Source organism: Ammospiza caudacuta, chromosome 7, assembly GCF_027887145.1.
Source record: "Ammospiza caudacuta isolate bAmmCau1 chromosome 7, bAmmCau1.pri, whole genome shotgun sequence".
In the NCBI taxonomy this organism is placed as follows: Eukaryota; Metazoa; Chordata; class Aves; order Passeriformes; family Passerellidae; genus Ammospiza; species Ammospiza caudacuta.
This window is the reverse complement of record NC_080599.1, coordinates 30315240-30334158: the sequence shown is the minus strand read 5'-3', so window position 1 is coordinate 30334158 and position 18919 is coordinate 30315240. Positions and strand designations below refer to the sequence as shown.

Genomic DNA, 18919 nt, shown 5'->3' with positions numbered 1-18919 from the left:
TAAACACAGTTGATAGTCTAATAAAGGTGGATTTGCAATCACCTAAATAACCTAGCTGTAGCTAAGGACTCTATTCTAGGTCTTTTCTCCCCACATATATATTTCTTCAATCTCTTAATTCTCAGCTTAGCACAATGACTTCGTGGCATATGCTCTATTGCACTCAGAGACAACTTGGCCTTGCCCTGTTTGCCAAGCACTCTTTATGTAGTTATATTTTAGTGAAAGGAGAGGTAAAACATAAAGTAAAAGCAGGCAGTACCTGATGACTATGTGAGAATGCATTAAAATTCATCATAGAAAAAACAGACCTGATTCTACATCCTTGTGTTTCAAACATACTCTAACAATGATTAATGTACAGGAAATACACTGAACTCTGGAAAATTTAAGGCCTAAAATGCTCAACAGCCTGCAATGACCAATTGTATTCTCAGTATTTCCATAGTGATAGCATTTTATCAGCTCTTGCCACAGGGACACTGTCTGGCACATGTTAAGAATGTCTTCAGTATTCACAATATTCAGATCCATTTGGTGCTCAATTTTTATAGGACAACTTCACTATGAATAGTCAGCAAGACTCTTCCAAAGGGGGGGGGGGGGGGGGGGGCTTAATCTGAATATTCACAGCAATAACAGAGATATGGTAACATTGTCTGATGTTGAAGAAAAATCAATTTGTCAACACCATGCTGGCTGGCAGAGGATTTTTTTTTCCTTTTTTTTAAAGAATATGAGCCTCAAACACAAAGATAAAAAGCTTTGTAGAAAGAAAGTCTGCCTGTCCTGGTCACTTAGGCTGAAAAAAATTTAGTGAGCCATTTTGGTTTTTCCATGAGTCTTCCATGAAAATGGAGAGTAGAAACTCAATTGAACTTTCCTCACTAAGCTGGTGACCGTCTTCTTATCTTAGCACTCATTCTCCCAGCATAGTATCACGGAGTACAACAATCACGAGAAGATGCAGGCTGCCTTGAGTAATTTGTTTAAATGATTTATGAATAGCACGGCTTCCCATCAGATATGCTAAGCTAAGAACAGAGCCCTTAACCTCTCATGGGATATCATTAGTAGTAAAGAATATATCAAAGATCAAACTCTCTAAATTATTCTCACTTCTTTTAACCTAGATACATATATGTCATCCAAGACATTCAAGAACTACAAAACAACAATTCAACTACAATTATGTCAGGAAAATATCCAAATAAATAAACTTTTAATTATGATACAATACTTATTACAGTAAAAATTGGCATTTTTTTCTCTTCAAAAGCAGAAGCACCAGTCTTACATATAACATACTGTTTTGAATGATATCTTACATGGAATACAGCGTAATACAATGTGCAAACAGCATTTTCATACAGAACATAATATTTGTCTAGTTTTTATACACTGAAATTGCCTCAAATGGAAACAAGTTCATGCTGAATTAAAAATGTAGATTATAAAAATCAAAGTTAAATCAAAATACAAAGTACTGTTGGAATAGGTACATAAACCATTGAAAACAATGAGAAGCCAAAATAGAGGGTAATGTCAGATAATTAGTGCTCAGTTTGTCCCATTCCGTCATAAAAGTAAACAGTTAATATTTTCGCTAGAAAGTAAAGTGACGTTCTAATATTTAAGAATTCTTCAAAATGTTTATCATTTTAGTGATGTAAAAATCAAGTCAGAAATAGGACTTCTAAAAATTTCTTATTTTTTGATACACTGCAAATATCATGTGTGGGTTGTGAAAAGAGATGAAGTCCAGTGGAGTGAATATACATCAGCGTCAACATCATGTGACTTCTGCAAAGGCCGTGATGTGGTTCTACAAGTTAAAGGAAAAACAAACAGATAAAAACCACAAAATCACACAGACAGACAGCAGTCACCATTGTGAAAACTTTTGCCTCCTGTGTTTGAAGGGCAGCCTTGTACTTGGAGACTATTGCAGGATGATGTAAATAAAACTGACTTTCACTGCAGTGCTCTCACTCCCATAGCAATTCTTAACTGCTGAAAGACTGGATAGGGAAGTATGCTGAACAAATTAATTATATGTGATGATTCCATTATATTTTAATTTCAGATGGCTTTTGTTTGTTTTAATTAAGTTTAATTTTAAATTACATGTGAATAATTGAATTAGCTGTACTTCTATTGCTATGTTATTCATAATTGAAAACAAAATTCCTAGAAATGAAAATGACAGTTTCTGACAGATTATAATACTCTATTTCAGTGTAAATAAAAAATTAACATTAAAATTGTAAAGATTATATTCTCCTCATGAGCTCAATGGCACTGAATCAAGTCACAAAATGCTTGAAATCAAGTGGCATTTGGCAGTTAAGAACTCATATTCAATTTTTTTTTTCAGAATCACCAGCGTCCAGTTGCAACCTAAGAACATTCTCCTCTTTCCTTCAGTGGGACAATTCTTAGAAGCACTGAGACGTGTATTAGAACACAAACATTCTATGTGCAGCTCTAGAACCCTGCAGCATCCCAAAGAGCTTGGCTACTTTTTCATACTCAAACCTAAGCAAGTGACTCTGCAAACACCTGAAGGGGAAAGCAACCCCGGAGTGAAGTGCAGGATCCAGAGGAAGTGTGTTTCCCTTTGGGCACACTGCACCCTTGACTGCCACCATTTTTCACAAAACATCAAATGGTGAAATTAGTAAAGGGAACCTTGATGTTAAGCCATGTGTTTGTTCCCAAGCACAAAAGTGCACAGAGGGTAAAACACCAAGCAAAGCACTGCGAATTTTTTTTCATCACTTTGCCTCCTGGGGCAGATTAAACTCTGAAGAGAGGAGATGTGAGCTGAAGAAGAGGGGAATGTGGATAACCTGGGGAGAGTGGGACCTCCCATTTTTTGCTTAAGGGAAGTCTTTCAGAAAATCTCTTATCACACAGCATAAAAAATGCTGGAGAGAAACAAAGTCCACCATGCAAGTTTCTAAGTTCTTCTTTAAACTGCCTGAATATTTGTCTATCAGTCTGAGCAGGGGGAGATAGGCAGGTATCTTTGCTTTTTCATATTAAAGAGAGGAAATTAGAAATGCTTTAACTGGAGAGCTGCCCCTTATACCCCCATTTCCCAGCCAGGCTGGCAGCTTTGCTCCCTCTCTCACTGTGCCATAACTGTACTGAGTCCAGGGGGAGAAGCTCTCTTCCACCTCCCCTACAAAATGTATTTTAGCTCTAGCAATGCTCTTGCTGTATTTCATGACAGCTTTCACAAAAGAATACTACTTAACATTTAACAGCAAGCATCTTATGTATATTCTTCCCAAAACCAGAATTCATGTATTTTAAATAAACAACAATTATTAAAGCATGGCCAGATTTTTTAAAAAAGCATTAGGAAAAAAAAAGTACAACTTCCTATGAAAACATTTTCAGTAAAAAATAGTAATAAATGTTATTGGTTGCAGATTTTTATTCTGCAGAAAAATTGCAAAATTAGACTTCCTAAATTAGAAAAAAAAATCAACTCAATTTTATTTGGCTGGCCAAATTCTGTTTTAAGTATGCAATACAGTGGTCAAACTCAATGACTCTGAAGTTGCTGTGAGGCTACGATGACATTTTCTTCACAGTATTTATTTCCTTTATTTAGACCTCAGAAGTCATCCTCTCAACTTAAACTATTCTCAGTCTAAAATTATTCACTTTTTTCGTAAGATGGTTTAAAAATGAAGAATTTGAGGGAAAAAAAATAATTTCCCTTTATTTCAATCAATTCTTTCAAGTCCTGCTATGTGCCATCCCTGTCTCTAAGTGACACACATTTGTCTGTGATGCAGAGAACCAAATGCTCTTTCATGTGGCATTAATGCAAGAGTGGATAATGATTATTTAGAGAAAGGAAAATGTGGTTCACACTCCTGCCAGCTATACTTCCAAAATGAGCAGGTCACCATCCTGGGAAGACACGCAGAGCATGGGATATAATAACACAGAAGAAAATCTTCCTTCCTCAATAAGCCCTCAAAGAGAACTGCTAAGCTGCTGATCAAAGACCTATTGATTTGGACCCTACTGAAGGCCTGTCAATTCATTTCCAATGGACTCAGCAGGGTGATGCATAACTAGGTCAAAACAAATCACTTGCTGATGGCAAGAATCACTGATACAGATTCATGCAGCTGTCTGGTTACTCGTGCTTTTTCATGCTACCCTCTCAGGCAAAACTACAAATAAGCCTTGCTGACACTCTGCAGAAAAAAAACAAACAGCATTCCTCTGAAATAACTACATTTCAACTCTTAATTCTGCTTAGATTTGCTGCGACAAGGGAGATACTAAGTACTGTCAGCAAACAGATTCACACAGATGCAAGAAGACAAGCAAAAAACCATGCATAAGACCTCAGCTTCTCCAATTCCATGGGAATTTTTTCCCCTCAAGTTCCCAAAAGAATCAGAAATGCTGAGGGTCTGCTCAATGGCAGCAGTATCACAGGCAGGCAGACCAGCATTTGTACCATCCATTCTAAGAGGACAGTACCAGGCTGATGAGCAAAGCATGCATCATAACTGCACTCTCACAACACTAACAAAAAAGGTAAATCCAAGGGCTAAGCCTTGAGTGCAGGTTTCTGGGGAAAACGATCCACTGCATAGCTTCTGTTAAGTTTTAATTAATTTCTGTTGATAAGCAATGCTATAATGTCAAAGCGTTGAAAAAATACATTAAACTTTTTGTGATTTGCAGTTTTCATTATATATATTAAATATTTTTAGTTCTTTTTTTTTTTTTACTTTGTTCTTATCAATACAGTTAGAAACATTCAAAAATAGTCATCATCCTAAAAAGAAGAGTCTTCTCTTTGTAAAATTGTTTGTAATTTTTCCCACGGTAGAGTTTGTTAAAATAGAAAATACTACTGTAGTACCTTAGGCAAATGATAATTGATCAAGCAATAATAGTAATAACGTTCTCATGCAGCTCTCTGAGTCAGCAGAGTGTATTATCTGCTTTTACTGGAGCAGTGAGTTTTGGAGCAGGAGTTAGTGTCCCGCACCCTGCACAGAAGGCGGGCAGGCAGGGCAGGGCAGTGCCGTGCCCTGTGGCGCTGCGCTGCCGTGCACATACGTTATTATTGCTTTATTGCCTTAGAGCAAGGGGTGTTATTGCCTTATTGCCTTAGAGCAAGGGGTGTTATTGCCTTAGAGCAAGGGGTGTTATTGCCTTATTGCCTTAGAGCAAGGGGCTCGCCGCACTCCGGCCCCCACAGCCACGAGAACAGCCTAAGGATGCGCGCTTTGAGGGAGGCTCCTCGCAAAGCATCTTCTTGGCTGCGACTAACGCCTCGATCCTGTAACACCTACAACATGCACGTTGGAGGAGGTCACACTGAAGATATTGTTCCACTTCCCATGTTTAAGTATTAGTTTATCTGAGCATTAGATGTAGTGACCACCGTTTGCATTTAATCAGAAACAATTTTTGTATAATCCCCCAGAAGCAGATTTCAGCAGAAGAGTAGGACATGAATACAAATTCAAATCTTTTGACATTGAAACAAAACTGCTTATGATTTTTTATGAGCTGACTGTCCTGGGTATGTGTCTGTGATATGTGTGTGAAGCAATGTTGCATTGTATCTCCTTTAATAGACTGTATTATCAAGAGAGAACAATTATGCCAACAACTGCCTATAAGCTGATGTAAACACATGGGCTCTCATCAAACCATCCTGGAGAAAAAAGTATGGACACCTATGAATGTTTTTGGACATCAAGTACAACAGTATTTGGAGACCTCTCAATTAAAATATTTTGAAGCAGCAGAAATGGACACAACCCTCTCCCACATCTGCCCACAGTATGGTGAGCGAAAGCATCTTTGTATTTTGCTTTTAGCTGTGAACTCAGTGAGAGGTGATCTCCCTGGAGAGCTGTAGGGAGCAGGCCGGGCTCCCTAAGCCATGGTGCTGTGTGCACACCAGGGCACATAACATTTGAAGACTTGGTACCAACATGCTTAAGACCAAGAAAAAAGCAGTAACATTGAGAACTAAAATTTTCTGATGTTGGGAAGAAGCTGTTTTGTGTCTCATGAGTAATCAAGAGTAATCAAAAAAAATACTCCTTAAATTCTGAAGAGGAAATCTTTCCCAGTCTTAAAAATACTAGCAGAATTCATTGCAACATCTACACTTACTATTGCTAGAATGCTTTATCACCATCATAATCTTCGGCACATACACGACAGAACAATAATTACTGTGTCAAACTCAAGAAGATTTCTCAGACAGTTAACCCTGACAGTCACTAAAAACTGATGGGCAACAAGAATGTCACATATTGCAAGAGGAACTCCAAATCCTTATGACCACTAAAAGCTGGAAATGGCAGAAGGAGAGAGCATGTAATCTCTCTCTTTTGAGTTCAGTCATGCTGGATAGTCAGTCCTACAGGGCAGTATAAGAAACTTCATTGAACAAAGAACAATGTTCAATGTGTTGGGAAGGTTTGGGCACTGCTGACAGAAGTAGCAGTATGAAGGAATGCCAAGCAGAACCTTGGGGAATAAATGCAGTTTAGCTGTCAAACACAGCATTGCCAAGAACCGACTGTGCAAATAAGTAGTACTGAATAGCTACAGAAAGCACTGATAATCACACACAGTAATTATCTCATCTCACAAGAGATGAACCATGGTGCATCTCCTAACCCAACACTTCCTTCTGAAACCTTCTATCTCAGTATCATATCTACCGCCTCCATTAGTCCTGAAATGCTCCATGCTGTATTTGTATTTGATTTTTTCAAAGCTAGAATACTTATAAAAAATAAATAAGACTAGCAGAGTCATAAGCTACTACATGGGTAGGAGATCTCTGTAAGCCCTGGCCAATTTCAGGCGACTTTTGCATGAAAAAAACGTCAGTCTCTCCTGAAACGGGAAACATAATTTGTGACTGCACTTGGATAAAGATGAAACTCCAAACTCTTCCAGGTACTACCCAGAATATCCCCATTTCTCAGTAATTCCTGAAAAAGAACAGAACTCTCCAGTCTTGACTGTGGTAGGATGAGAGCTTCTTCTCTGTAGGAGACTGCCAGCTAACTGAAACCCAACTGTCTTGTAAGAGAGAAGAAGGTCAGAGACAGAAGAGAAAATGAAGCAGATGGGTGAGTGGTGAGGTTTCTTGGCTTTCATTCTTTTCATTAATTCTGAGGATGATTATAGTTAAGGTAAAAGCCCTGTCTGCACTGCTGAGCAGGCTCTGGCAAGGATCACTCAAGGAGACACTGTAACTACAGCTTATTTGACTGCATGGGCACCTGTGCAGAACAGCTAAATCATCTGCATGCACCACAATGCAACAGAAGTGCCATGCAAACAGTGATCTAACCTTGTCACCAAGCAGCAGCAGCTCAATTCAGAGTATCACAAGAACTTATGCCTATTTAAGTGCACTTCAAATGCAGCTAGACCTCCAACAGAACTCAGACAATAGCAGCACGGTGAGCATGCCAGGAGCATTTGCTCTCCAAGGAGAAAGCACTGGAATAGCAAGTAGCAGACCTGGAAACAGCAAAGTAATGTGCTTCCAGGGCTGTATGATGCATCATGTGCTTACTCACAGGTGAATTTATTACAAAATAGCAATGAGTGGGGTCCTGTCTGGCAGGCATTTCTAATGAAGTCACTCTTCAAGGCAGGAGTTTTTACTTGCTTGATCCCAGATACCTATATAGTTACTGATTTTTAGTACCAGTCACATAGCTGCATTGCTTCCAGCTTGCACTGCCTTAGCCTTTGATAACTTCAGACAGTTGGGATTTTTGCTACTCCCTGCAGTTAATTTCTGACAGTATCCTGTCTTTAATATTGGTACAGAAACTGGTAGAACTGAAAATAAGGAAAAAAAGTTTTAAAATAAGAAAAATGCAAGTCGATGAGCATTCAGAATATTGAACTGGAATAGTGCTCACTGAAATGTAGTGAAAAGTAACACATGTGTCTAAAGGAGGAAGAGGCAACTAGCACACAAATTATTTAGCATCACTTTCTCTCCTGAGGAGAACAAATGACGTAAAATAAGAAGGGAGCTAAAAAGCAAAGACTAATTCAAGAATTCTTGTAGCAATGGTAGTAAATTGAGAATACCTAACTTTATTTAGACCTTAGTTCCCTGAACTACTGTTCTTAATTCCTTTTATTTAACAGGGTCTGTCTTCTATCTAAAACTCTAGAATAAACAAAACAAAACTACATTTAAAAAAAGGTAAAAATATCCATAGAAACTCAAAATCTAAAGCACTCATATGTAAGTAACTTCTTCATCAATTATTTGCTAATTCAATTTTAAACTTTCTGGAAGCGGAAACTGAAGAAAGCATTTCCAAGCAATTAGCAAAGTCTTCACCTTATTGTCCTTGCATCCCATCCTTTCTGTCTGAAAAGGAGTAAGGCTTTGCAACACAGACAAAGATGGGACCTCAGCAAGTGGTATCACTTTGTGGTCAGTCCCCAGTTTAATTAAAATTTATCTCTAGAGAGAAGCTGCATGACAGCAAACAGCTACTGCCATAAGAATATGGGTTCAGAAGGAAAGAAGCTCATTCATGTAACAGAGTCCTAGGCAGCTCACAAATGGCAGTGGTTATCCTCTAGCACAGCAAACACTACTATTGCCACCATCCTCCCACACTCTCCCATTGCTTTCCCCACAGCATCTCAAACTAGGCCAAGTCTCAGGAAAAGAACATTGTTGATCATGAGTGAGAGGTTCTCAAACCAGGTAGAAACATGAAATTAACATGAAGTCTTTGTCCCCAGGAAAAAAAATTAAAATGTCAATATCCAGAGAATGTGTATGTATTACCTATGATGGCTTTTGAGTCACAGAAATGACTTTTATTGCATGAGAGCCCAGCATGTAAATAAAACATGTCCTTATTAATGTGGTGTGTTCCAGACCAGCTGACAGCTTGTTTTGTTTTGACATTTTACAGAAAGTTTACTGAATGGATTATTTTGAAGATACACATTCATCATCTAAATGCTTGTTCAAGCAAATGAGACCCTGACCTCCATATGACAAGACATCAGCAGAAGTAGCTTAGACATATTTGGTTCAAAAAAGGCATGTTAGACCATTCTGAAAAGAAATCTTCTTTCCCTTCAAGGAAAGGAAAAAAAAACCCAGGACTAGTAGAAATTCTTACTAAAGAACAACTTCCACCACATTCAAGTGAGTAAGACAGATTGGGAAACCTTTATTATATTGAACATGAAAAAAAATTATCATAATTAATCTGGAATTAAAATAATACCACAGAAAAATACTTTTGGTGCCCTACCCAGTGTAAAATTGTTTTCTATTTTCAAATATGGGCATAACCCAATAGATTTTAATTAATTATGACGGATACAGTCATTAGAAAAAGTAAACCTTTCTTTAAACTTTGCATTACTAGTTCAAAGTTTTCCCTTGGTAAAAATGTCTAAAATATTTTGTGTATTTTATTATGCTATCTATTTCAGTAGCTTTTTGTTCATAAAATTAGTCAGACAATCTTACCTAGCATATAGTTCAACATCATCTTCAAAAAATATAAATGGTTATCCCAGTAAACCAAAATAAATTTTATCGTGATACTCAAGCAAAAAGTCTTGGCATACCCAGGAGACTCTCACTAGCATGTTTTAGTCTAAAATCCCATGTGCTCTGACAAGAGATCATGGGGTTGTGTAGTTATTGTATGGCCCACCGCTCCTTTCACTGCCAAGAGGGTGCCCTGTCCTGGGGCTAGCACATGTCTGATGACAGAAGCCCCACAGGTGACCCAGAAGGGACTGCATCCCATGCTCTACACCAGGCTCAGGACATGCCACACACAAATGGGATAAATGCCACTTGTACCTGAATTGCAAAGCCCCTTGGGCCAGGGGTTAATCGTTCTTTCTAAGCATTCTAAGAACTTTCTATGTTCTGTGGAATATCAAGCAGAGTATTAATCACATTCACTTGAGGAACACAAGGGGAGAGGGTCTCAGATCTACTCAGCCTGACTCCATGGGCTTAGCAGCAGCTATGGCCCTGAAATGACAACATGAAGAGTCTCCCAAGGGGTGTCACTGAATTTAAGTCTTTCCTTCTTTCTCTTTCACTGTTAAGAAACACTGACATCATTTTAAATCTGATTACCTTGGCACTCTTGTCAGGATAATTTATGATCATCCTTTCAGGAAAGCTATGTTTTATTTAATTGATTTTTAAAAAGTCAGACATTACCTTTTCTAAAGGGCTTTCTACTCTGGGTATGCTGATCATGGGCATCTGGGTCAGATTATCCAGATGAGAATGTTCATGGTCTGGCTGACGTCCTCTGAAGTTATTTACCACACAAACAACCTAGAAGGGATTTGAAGATAAACAGAATACCTAAGGAACAACTCATATTTTCAAGCTTTGATCCTGACAATTATCATTAGGCAGAAATGACACCAGCTTTAGTCACAACGTTACAGTAGAAACACTGAAATGTGAAGTTCATGTTTTACAGAAAATCCTTAATTAATATTTCAAGACAAACGACTTTCAAGTGATTTATTGGTACATGCATCATTTGAGAACCAAAGAAACCTCCTATCTAAAAGAAAATCCATTACTGAAGCTGCACAATAGAGCCCCAAGTATTATCAACTTCATGAAGAGATGTCTTGCAGCATCACGTGGCATTAACCTTTAACTCCTGGGAAGGCCAGTGCCATTTCAGTTTTGATCAGCAAAGACTTTCTCCAATGAAGAGTAAGAAAGGGAATAAGAAGGCAAGGACCATGCCCAATCTGAATGTAACTTCACAGGGACTTTGTAATGTGATGGGTAACGGTTTGTGCTTCTACTAATTACAACACTCTGCTGAGCAGTAATGTTTGCCAACTGCATTATCTTCAAAACACAACTAAATTTGATTTCATGCTACTGGACACCTTGTGTGGAAGGGAACATTTGGAAATGCAAGCAGATATATTTTAAAGGAGACCTGCAGCTACCCTTGCATGTCTAGAGGAGTGAAAACACCCACCCCTGCCATCCCTGGGAGGGTCCTCAGCCAAGCCATGCTTTCAGATCCAAGACCTTGAGACCAAGACCCTGTGATCCAAGGGTCATGCTCAAAAGAGTTTTCATGGGGAAAAACATCAAAGGTGTATTTAGTACTATTACAAGCTGCCAGGCAGACAAACCTACAGGCATTTAACAGCAGTGACTGTTCTATTCTATAGTCTTGCACTGCAGATATGAGTGAAGGTGATTAATAGATTAGAAATAGTTTTCTGACACAGACAGTAGTCATTGGCAACTGCAATTAAAACTATCTGGTTTTGGAACACAGCTCCAGAAAAGGAAAAGGCTGAACAAAGATTTTCTGATACAGAATAAAATGAAATTTCAACATAAACCTGAATCTATGAAACACTAACACTATGAAATAAATTCATTAGAGTTATTGTAAAGCCAGAAAAACAAATGCTACCTATTGTCTGATCAGTGTCGGTACCACTATATTGAATTTAATACTTTATCCATGAAATCATAACTATGTGTTATTCTGAGGAATATATGCTTCCTGCATGTGGGCCTTGCTGCATAAATTACTGTTTGAAATACTACAATCTGGTTTATATGGAAGTCAAAACAGATAACTGAATCAATCCTTTTTTGACTTCACATTTCTGAGTGTATGTAAATACTACTAAGGAAACTGACGACTAATTAAAAAACTGAGGAACATGTCTTTTGTTATTTAGTTATCTGAAGGCTTTTTTAGAGATACAAACTTATACATTGATTTTTTTTCAAACAGAAGTGACATAGACACACACTTACCAAAAATACTGCTATAGATATTCCAATTACAAATCCTGCTATTACATCTGACCAGTGATTTCGATACTCTGCTACTCTGTTGATTCCAGTAAGGAAGGCCAAGCACATTAAACCCAAACACAAAACAGGTTTTGCAAGCCTTGTTCCTCTGGCTTTCACTGTGTTGGTGATATACATCTGAAAATTAGAAAGGAAGAAAGTGTAAGACTGATGGATGTCTCCCACTAATTGGTGAATAAAAGCTTTATATTATATTATGTGTATTTGGTACTTTTTTTCTGAAGTGGGGGAGGGTGTAAAGAAACTAGGAGGTAGAGTAGTAGATAAAGTCATCACAACCCTTTCCTAGGGATATAGAAAAAGAATCAGACCATACAGCAAAACTGCATTTTATATGAACCTGAAATGCCTACAGAAAGTCAGACAAATTGGACAAACCTATCCGATTACTCTCAGTCTATGTATTTATTTATTAATGCATAGAAGTAAACAGACTGATTTTTCACTGAGCAGTGTTGACAGTAACAGAAAAAATATTTACCCTGAAGTACTACTAGTATTATTACAAGCTGCCAGGCAGAGTAAGAAAGGGAATACATACAGACCTTATTTTTGTTAGCAGAAGCCTTTCTTCCTTATATACCACTTCTTTACATGACTAATTAATGATTTGTCAAAAAGCAGTGAAAAGATAAAAAAGTGTTAAAGAGCAGTGAAAATTGAACTAAATGCCAGCATCTACTTTCATAAATATAGTTTCAACCAGTGACTATAATAATAGTTTCAACCAGTGCTGAACTAATACAACCCCGTGCTTCACACAAACCAATCTAAATGCTGCGGGTCTTACGCATCAGACTGAGAAATCCATTTGTCCTGCTGCAGTCTAATTCTCCCTGTGTAATACTACTGAATTAAAAGCAGTGCCTGATAACAGAGCAGCTCTTCTGCCCTAAGAGTGCATTACTGACTATCAGGTTTAACCCACCCAGCACTTCCCAAGCTCTGATGAACCAATAGAAGAAATCAATACCAATATTTGACTTTCCATTCTCTTATCTCAGCATTGAGACCACTTGCAACACCCCTCCTCCCCATCCTCAAAAAAAAAAAATATACTTCAGCTAATAGGATTTTTGACCAAAAAATTTCTACTCTGCTGAAAATGTTTCTGTAATCAAACCACTGAAACCCTAAATCTTCAAATTTTAAACAGGATTTAAGTTTTTGAACAGAAGAATGCCAATATTTCCTATGGGGTTTCACTGGAAATTCCAAATTTGTAATGCCATCACTTTGGACTGCAAAGGAAAACACATGAGTCTGCACTGAAGAACCAATACCACTTCTCTGGCCATCAAATGGGCAGTCCTTTGGGTTTGTTTGGAGATTTTTTGTACTGTCTGAAACTTTGGTGGAATTTACCAGGGAATCAGTTTACAAAGTGCTGCAATAATCCAACCAAGAAGCAGTTTAGAAAGTGGGGTTATACTCACAATAAATTAAGTGAAGAGGTAGTGGTCACTGCTTGTCTAAAACAAGTAACATCTAACAGTAACTTTGTTCAAAACACTAGAAAAAGATCCATGGCTTAGAGGATGAAACAAAGCTTGATCTTAAAATAACATCAGAGAAGTGCAACACACAAACCTTCAGTGTACTTTATATGATCAACAGGAAACTAGTAGAAAGATTTCCACTAATTCAGACAAAGCAAAGGTTTGGAAAAAAGAGTTTTGGAGTTTATCTTCAAGCCATATTCTCCTCTCTTTTTCCTAGACCATTTCAGAAACAGTTGATATTTTTATTTGCTGATTCTTCTTTTATCTTAGCTCCTTGTACTTTTGCAGGCTGTCTTCAGTGAGCTACTCTTACCACGCAGGAAGGTGATAATAGAGCTGCAACTTTAATATTCAGCTTTTTAGCCTCAGTGATTTTCTCCAAGCTATAGACAGAGTACTGCACACTGAACTAATTCAGCAACCATCTATTTTAGTGAGTCTCACTGTTCTACTGGATACTGCCACCATTATCCATATTCACACTACATGTCAGGACAGCTGGTGCTAGGAAAAACACTGGATTATTTTTAATACACAATAAGAAAATCAAGTTTTAAATACAGCTTGGGTGAAGTTTACACAGGGGAGTTAGCAGGAAGCTCACCTGCATTTAATTCTGTATTGTGTTATATAAATTGAAATGACTACTGAGAAGGAACAACTTGCTTAAGGTAGGTCACGGTGACATATTTCAGTTATCTATAACAACTGGTCATTGCCCAAGAAGATTAAGATTATCTCTATTTTTAATAAGACAAAACATTGATTGATTCTGCATTACTTCAATCAAATTTCAACATTTTAATACAAAGCCGAAACCAAAAAATGTTCTGCATAAAATTCTCTGAATGTTCTCACAACCAAGCATGTCCCTCAAATCCCTACTCAAAGCACTGAGGAAAAACAACCACAGATTCATGCTGTGCCTCACATAAACAGAGACCTCCATTCGCCAAGCCCCCTCCTCCTATGAGCAGTCATGCTTCCCATGCCCAGCTCATTATTCAAAATAACCTGAGGGTTCTGCCAGCATAGGTATCAAATCTATGTTTTCTTTAAAGAACAGGTACTAATGTAAGGAACAGCATTATATTACAATACAAGAGAATCAATAAAAGCAGGCCAAACTTTCCTGAAAGAATGAGACAAAAAGTCTGTATTTGCAAAACTCTATATAGCAAATACAGCCTCCTCAAGGCAGGATTCATAGATACCCATTTTTAGACTTAGCCCCTTGCAGCTCTAGTGTAAAATATTAACAGTCAACTACCTGATTTACACTAAGAATAAAGTACAATTAAGCAGCTGTTTTCTTCTTGATTCTGGTGGAAAAACTATAAACTAGCACACTCAGCAATTGACAAAGAATAAACAACCTGAAAAGATGACAGGATGTTTCACTCACTTTTAATAAATATTAAATGCAGAATCAACAAAGGAAAATATTGCAGTGATTTAAAACATTAGTAGGAAGGAATGACAGTATAACTTTTTACAGGGATAAAAATGTTTACTGAACAACTTCATCTCCATTCCTTTTAAGAACAAAAATTGGGGGAGGAACTTTCTAATGAAAGAAAACTTTGACATTAGTCAACAGCAAGACCAGCAGCAGAGATTTTGTATGTAAGGTCAAGGACTGATCAGAAGTTAGAATTAATAAAGCGGGCTGCACATTCTCCTGCAACATCAGAACTGTAGTGAATCTTCTCTCAAAGAACTTGTGTTGCTGCTGTTCCTTTTTCCTGAAATAAGATTTTAGTATTAAAAGATACAGAGCTGTCACCGCTAAGCAGACACAGGCAGAGAGTCATGTAAGGTGGATTGTTACCTGATTGCACAATATAACAATATTTACCATATTTTAAGAGAAACACAAACATTTGACCTTCAGTCTTCAAGATATTGGAAGTGAAGCTGTAAGAGAACCTCATGAATTGAAATAAAACCTTTAAATGAAGCAGGTGTGAAAATATGAATTTGAAAGAAATTATCACCATCACCACCAAAGACAAAGCAAGCTACCTGAGAAGTTTTGATGTGACTGGCTCAGGCCACAGTGTAAGGAACAATCAGTCTTGGCATTTAGCTTGTACTGGGAAAGTACTTCAAAAATGACACGCTGCAAGTCTCATGTGAAGTTCATCCTAAATCTAGCATGAATAAAATAATTCCAAAACATGTTAAGAAAAGAACAGGAGCTGTATGTAAAGTGCAGGACAAAGTGGATTCCTGGGCTATGCTGCAAGCTCTTTCTAGGCATCTTTCAGCTATCTTTAGGCCCACCCACACCAACACCTATGCACACAAACACAGGTGCAACAGGTCTCACAATCTCATTTTAGTTACATTGGAGCTACACATCGGCTGTAGCTAGGGAGGGAAGATAATTTTCCTCGCTGATCTCATCAGCCTGGGGCCAGGGAAGGCAGGGAAGAAGATCCCTTCTGTGTCTGCTATTTGTTTTTCCCTGATTTAGATGGCCTGGGAGACTGACAAAGACCAGTCCATCAGTGGGCAGTGAATAATGACTAAAGGCAGTGAGAAGAATGAGGAAGAAACTATTGCACAGGCATCCATCCCAGGCAGCACTTCAAACATAAATTATCTCATGTTTTTGTTTGCTTTTACAATGGGCTAGAATTAAAGAAATTCTCTTGAACTATTTAAGTAATATAAGTAATGTTATAAACATTCCACCCAAGGAATTTTCAATGTTCATCAGACCTACAAGAAAAGAGACACTCTCATCTAAAAGCTGAAGAAATAGTAGGCTGTTGTAGTCTATAAACAGGTTCAGTGTTTAGTTAGAATTCAGTTTGAAAATCTGAAAAAAGTGTTTTAAGCTTCCCTTGGTAATAATTAGCGGGTCAAACTATTTCTAGAGCAAACCAAAGTCATATTCTCAAATCATCTGGGTCCTTCTGCAACTGTCCACTGAAGCTTTCTAGTAGTGTTTCTGAAGCCTCCTCCAGCTTTCTCTATATGTTTTGATCTAATTATTTATGATGTTAGACCAAAATTAGCTTTCAAAGTCAGGGGCTGGCTTGGCAAAAGGCAAAGAAAGCTCCAGAATTCTGGACCTTACTATTAATTTTCCCACTATAAGCTCCCCACAGCTGTAACTGTAAAACAACTGGAGCAGGTAAGAGGCATCTTTCTCTGTACCAAGACCATAAGACATCTATTACAAAGGCTGTTTTCTTGAGGATCTGAATTGTAATGAAGAGCTGACTAACATGAAATTTATACAGGTCTTTAGACAAATTCCTGGATCAGACAGTAACATTATTTTATTATTGGTCTGAAAGAAACCAATGCACTCAATTTGTGAAGCTCATGACATATGTTTTATTATCAGTATTAAGGGATACTTGCTGCACCAGATACTGAAAAGAAATTCCACATTCCTAGCACTGTTCCTGAACAGCAGCCAGAAGAATCCTTTATTTTCTAACAAAAAAAGGAGAACAAAGTCAATTCAGTGAGGTGGCTCTGCTCGTCCTCTTCCTCCTGAACACTCCCTTTAGGCTGAGAAGTCTATCATGCCTTCACCAGCTGCCCATTTAGCTGGAATCTAACAGGCACTTTAAGACAGAGGACAGGTGAGACTACACCTTCAACTGGATCAAGGAGTGACACTGAAGAGAATGTCACCATGCTGCCAGCACTGTTACCCAGACTGTCTTGTTGTCTTTTCCCAGTGACTTATAAATACACTGAACAGCAAAATCAATGCAGCAAAATGCCAGAAGCAAGAGTCTTGCAGAAAACATGATCATGGGCCAACTAAAAGCTCTGCAAAGAAGAAAAAATTATTGGTAGGCTTTACAATCTGCTAGTCCTGTCTGAAGTCAAAGTTAAGGCCAAGGGGTCAGAGTACAAAGCAACAAAAGCTGCCTACAGACTTCGGGGCTGTGTCAACTCTCAAGACATGAAGCCTGTTCCTCTATCATTACAAACCCAAAGCAAGCCTGAAATGAGTGCAGTAACACAAAGTTCAAACACTACCCTACCCAGCTGCTTCTGTGCAATGCATTAAGAACAACACAAAAAGGGCAAAACTTCATAGAATTAAAATTTCCCTTAAACTACAGCTAGCCATGACCAATCCCCCAGGTCTGCAGTACCAAAGGATAACTGTTAGTCACAAATCTTAAATTTAAATCTATGGGATTAGGCTGACAAAATCTTCATATATCACTTTGAAATCCTAACAAAAAAAGACTCATGACTTCCACTTCCTGTGTCTCAACTGCAGAAAACACCCCAACTATGTGCATACTTGACAGCTTCAAACCTCTAATTGTCCAGGCTATGTCAGTTTATGTATATTAGAATGTGTCTTGTACAATTATATACTGTTTAATAATGCTGCAGTGTTTGCCTATGTAGCAAATATTGTTTCATCTGAGAAAGGGTGAATTGCAAGGCTGGTAAGAAATGAAAGTAGATACAGTCAACTTATTAACCCAACTCAACCAAAAACAAACAAAATATCTCCAATGAGATCGGTGTAGACATCTAAGGAAAAAAAAACAGGCACCAGCCTGATTAATTAGAGTTTCAGAACAGATTTACAGTAGTTCATTTTGAAAACACTGGTACACTGGAAAGAAGAAACCTGAAAGTCTGAAGAAGAAAGGCAATGCATCTGTGTTTGGAGCAGGGTAGAGAAAACACCTAACCACAGCACTGCCATTCAACACTTCCATTGCTAAATCTCTCTTGATAGACACTGGAAGTAATGGAGGCAAACATTACAAAGCTCTAAATACTAGCACAACAACTGTTTGAAAACGACTGTACTTTCAAGGGAATTCTGAGTTACCATAGCAGCCACCCACTCTCAAAAGGGGGGAAAGGGGGGAAATGAAGACTCAGAACTTAGAAAAAAGAAGCTATTGTTAACAAGACAATATGCACAGATGCTAGGTGATAACGATGTGGCTGCACTTAAATGGAACGAGATAGGGGAATTATTAGATAAAGCATTTAGAAACCACGTTTCTAAATTGGTTGATGGTGAAATCACACAAGTCTAAAAGCATTTACTTCACCATCTAGGAGAGCAAGGACCCTTGGGCCAGCTCTTGGGTGTTTTTTTTTTCCTTTAGGCTGGTTTTGTTTATGCCCAGCTGGCTGAAATAACCAGGGACGATTCCATAACAATCTCTCCCTCACTCCAAAATTTCTGTTAACCAAAAAGAAAGCACATATTGTACCAAAGATTATATGCTAATGAAAAAGTGAGTAATATATGGAGGTCTTTATGTCCATGCTCTCAATAACTGTTGTGGCATGGCTCATAGAAAGACTAGGCTACTGTTATAAATCTTCTACTCCAGTGAACAGTGATGAGAAAATTGTTATTTAGGGCCAACCATCCTGATAAACATCATGGCAGTGTAAGGACATGACCCCAAATATTGGAACATTGAAATTTTTTTCCTTTGGAGTTATGTAATAAACAGTATTTTTCGCTTCAGTCATGATTAGA

At 37.9% G+C, this 18919-nt stretch overlaps 1 protein-coding gene across 1 annotated transcript in view; it reads right to left on the bottom strand.

Moving 5' to 3' along the window:
• Positions 1-603: 603 nt before the first annotated feature.
• Positions 604-18919, bottom strand: part of PLPPR5 (phospholipid phosphatase related 5) — a 43530-nt gene continuing 25214 nt past the window's right edge. Inside the window, exons 4-6 of the mRNA XM_058808696.1 lie at positions 11858-12034; positions 10262-10381; positions 604-1825 (exon numbers count right to left, since the gene is read on the bottom strand). Of these exons, the coding sequence (XP_058664679.1) occupies positions 1793-1825; positions 10262-10381; positions 11858-12034 (330 nt within the window). The 3' untranslated portion in view covers positions 604-1792. The remainder of the gene's footprint in view (positions 1826-10261; positions 10382-11857; positions 12035-18919) is intronic.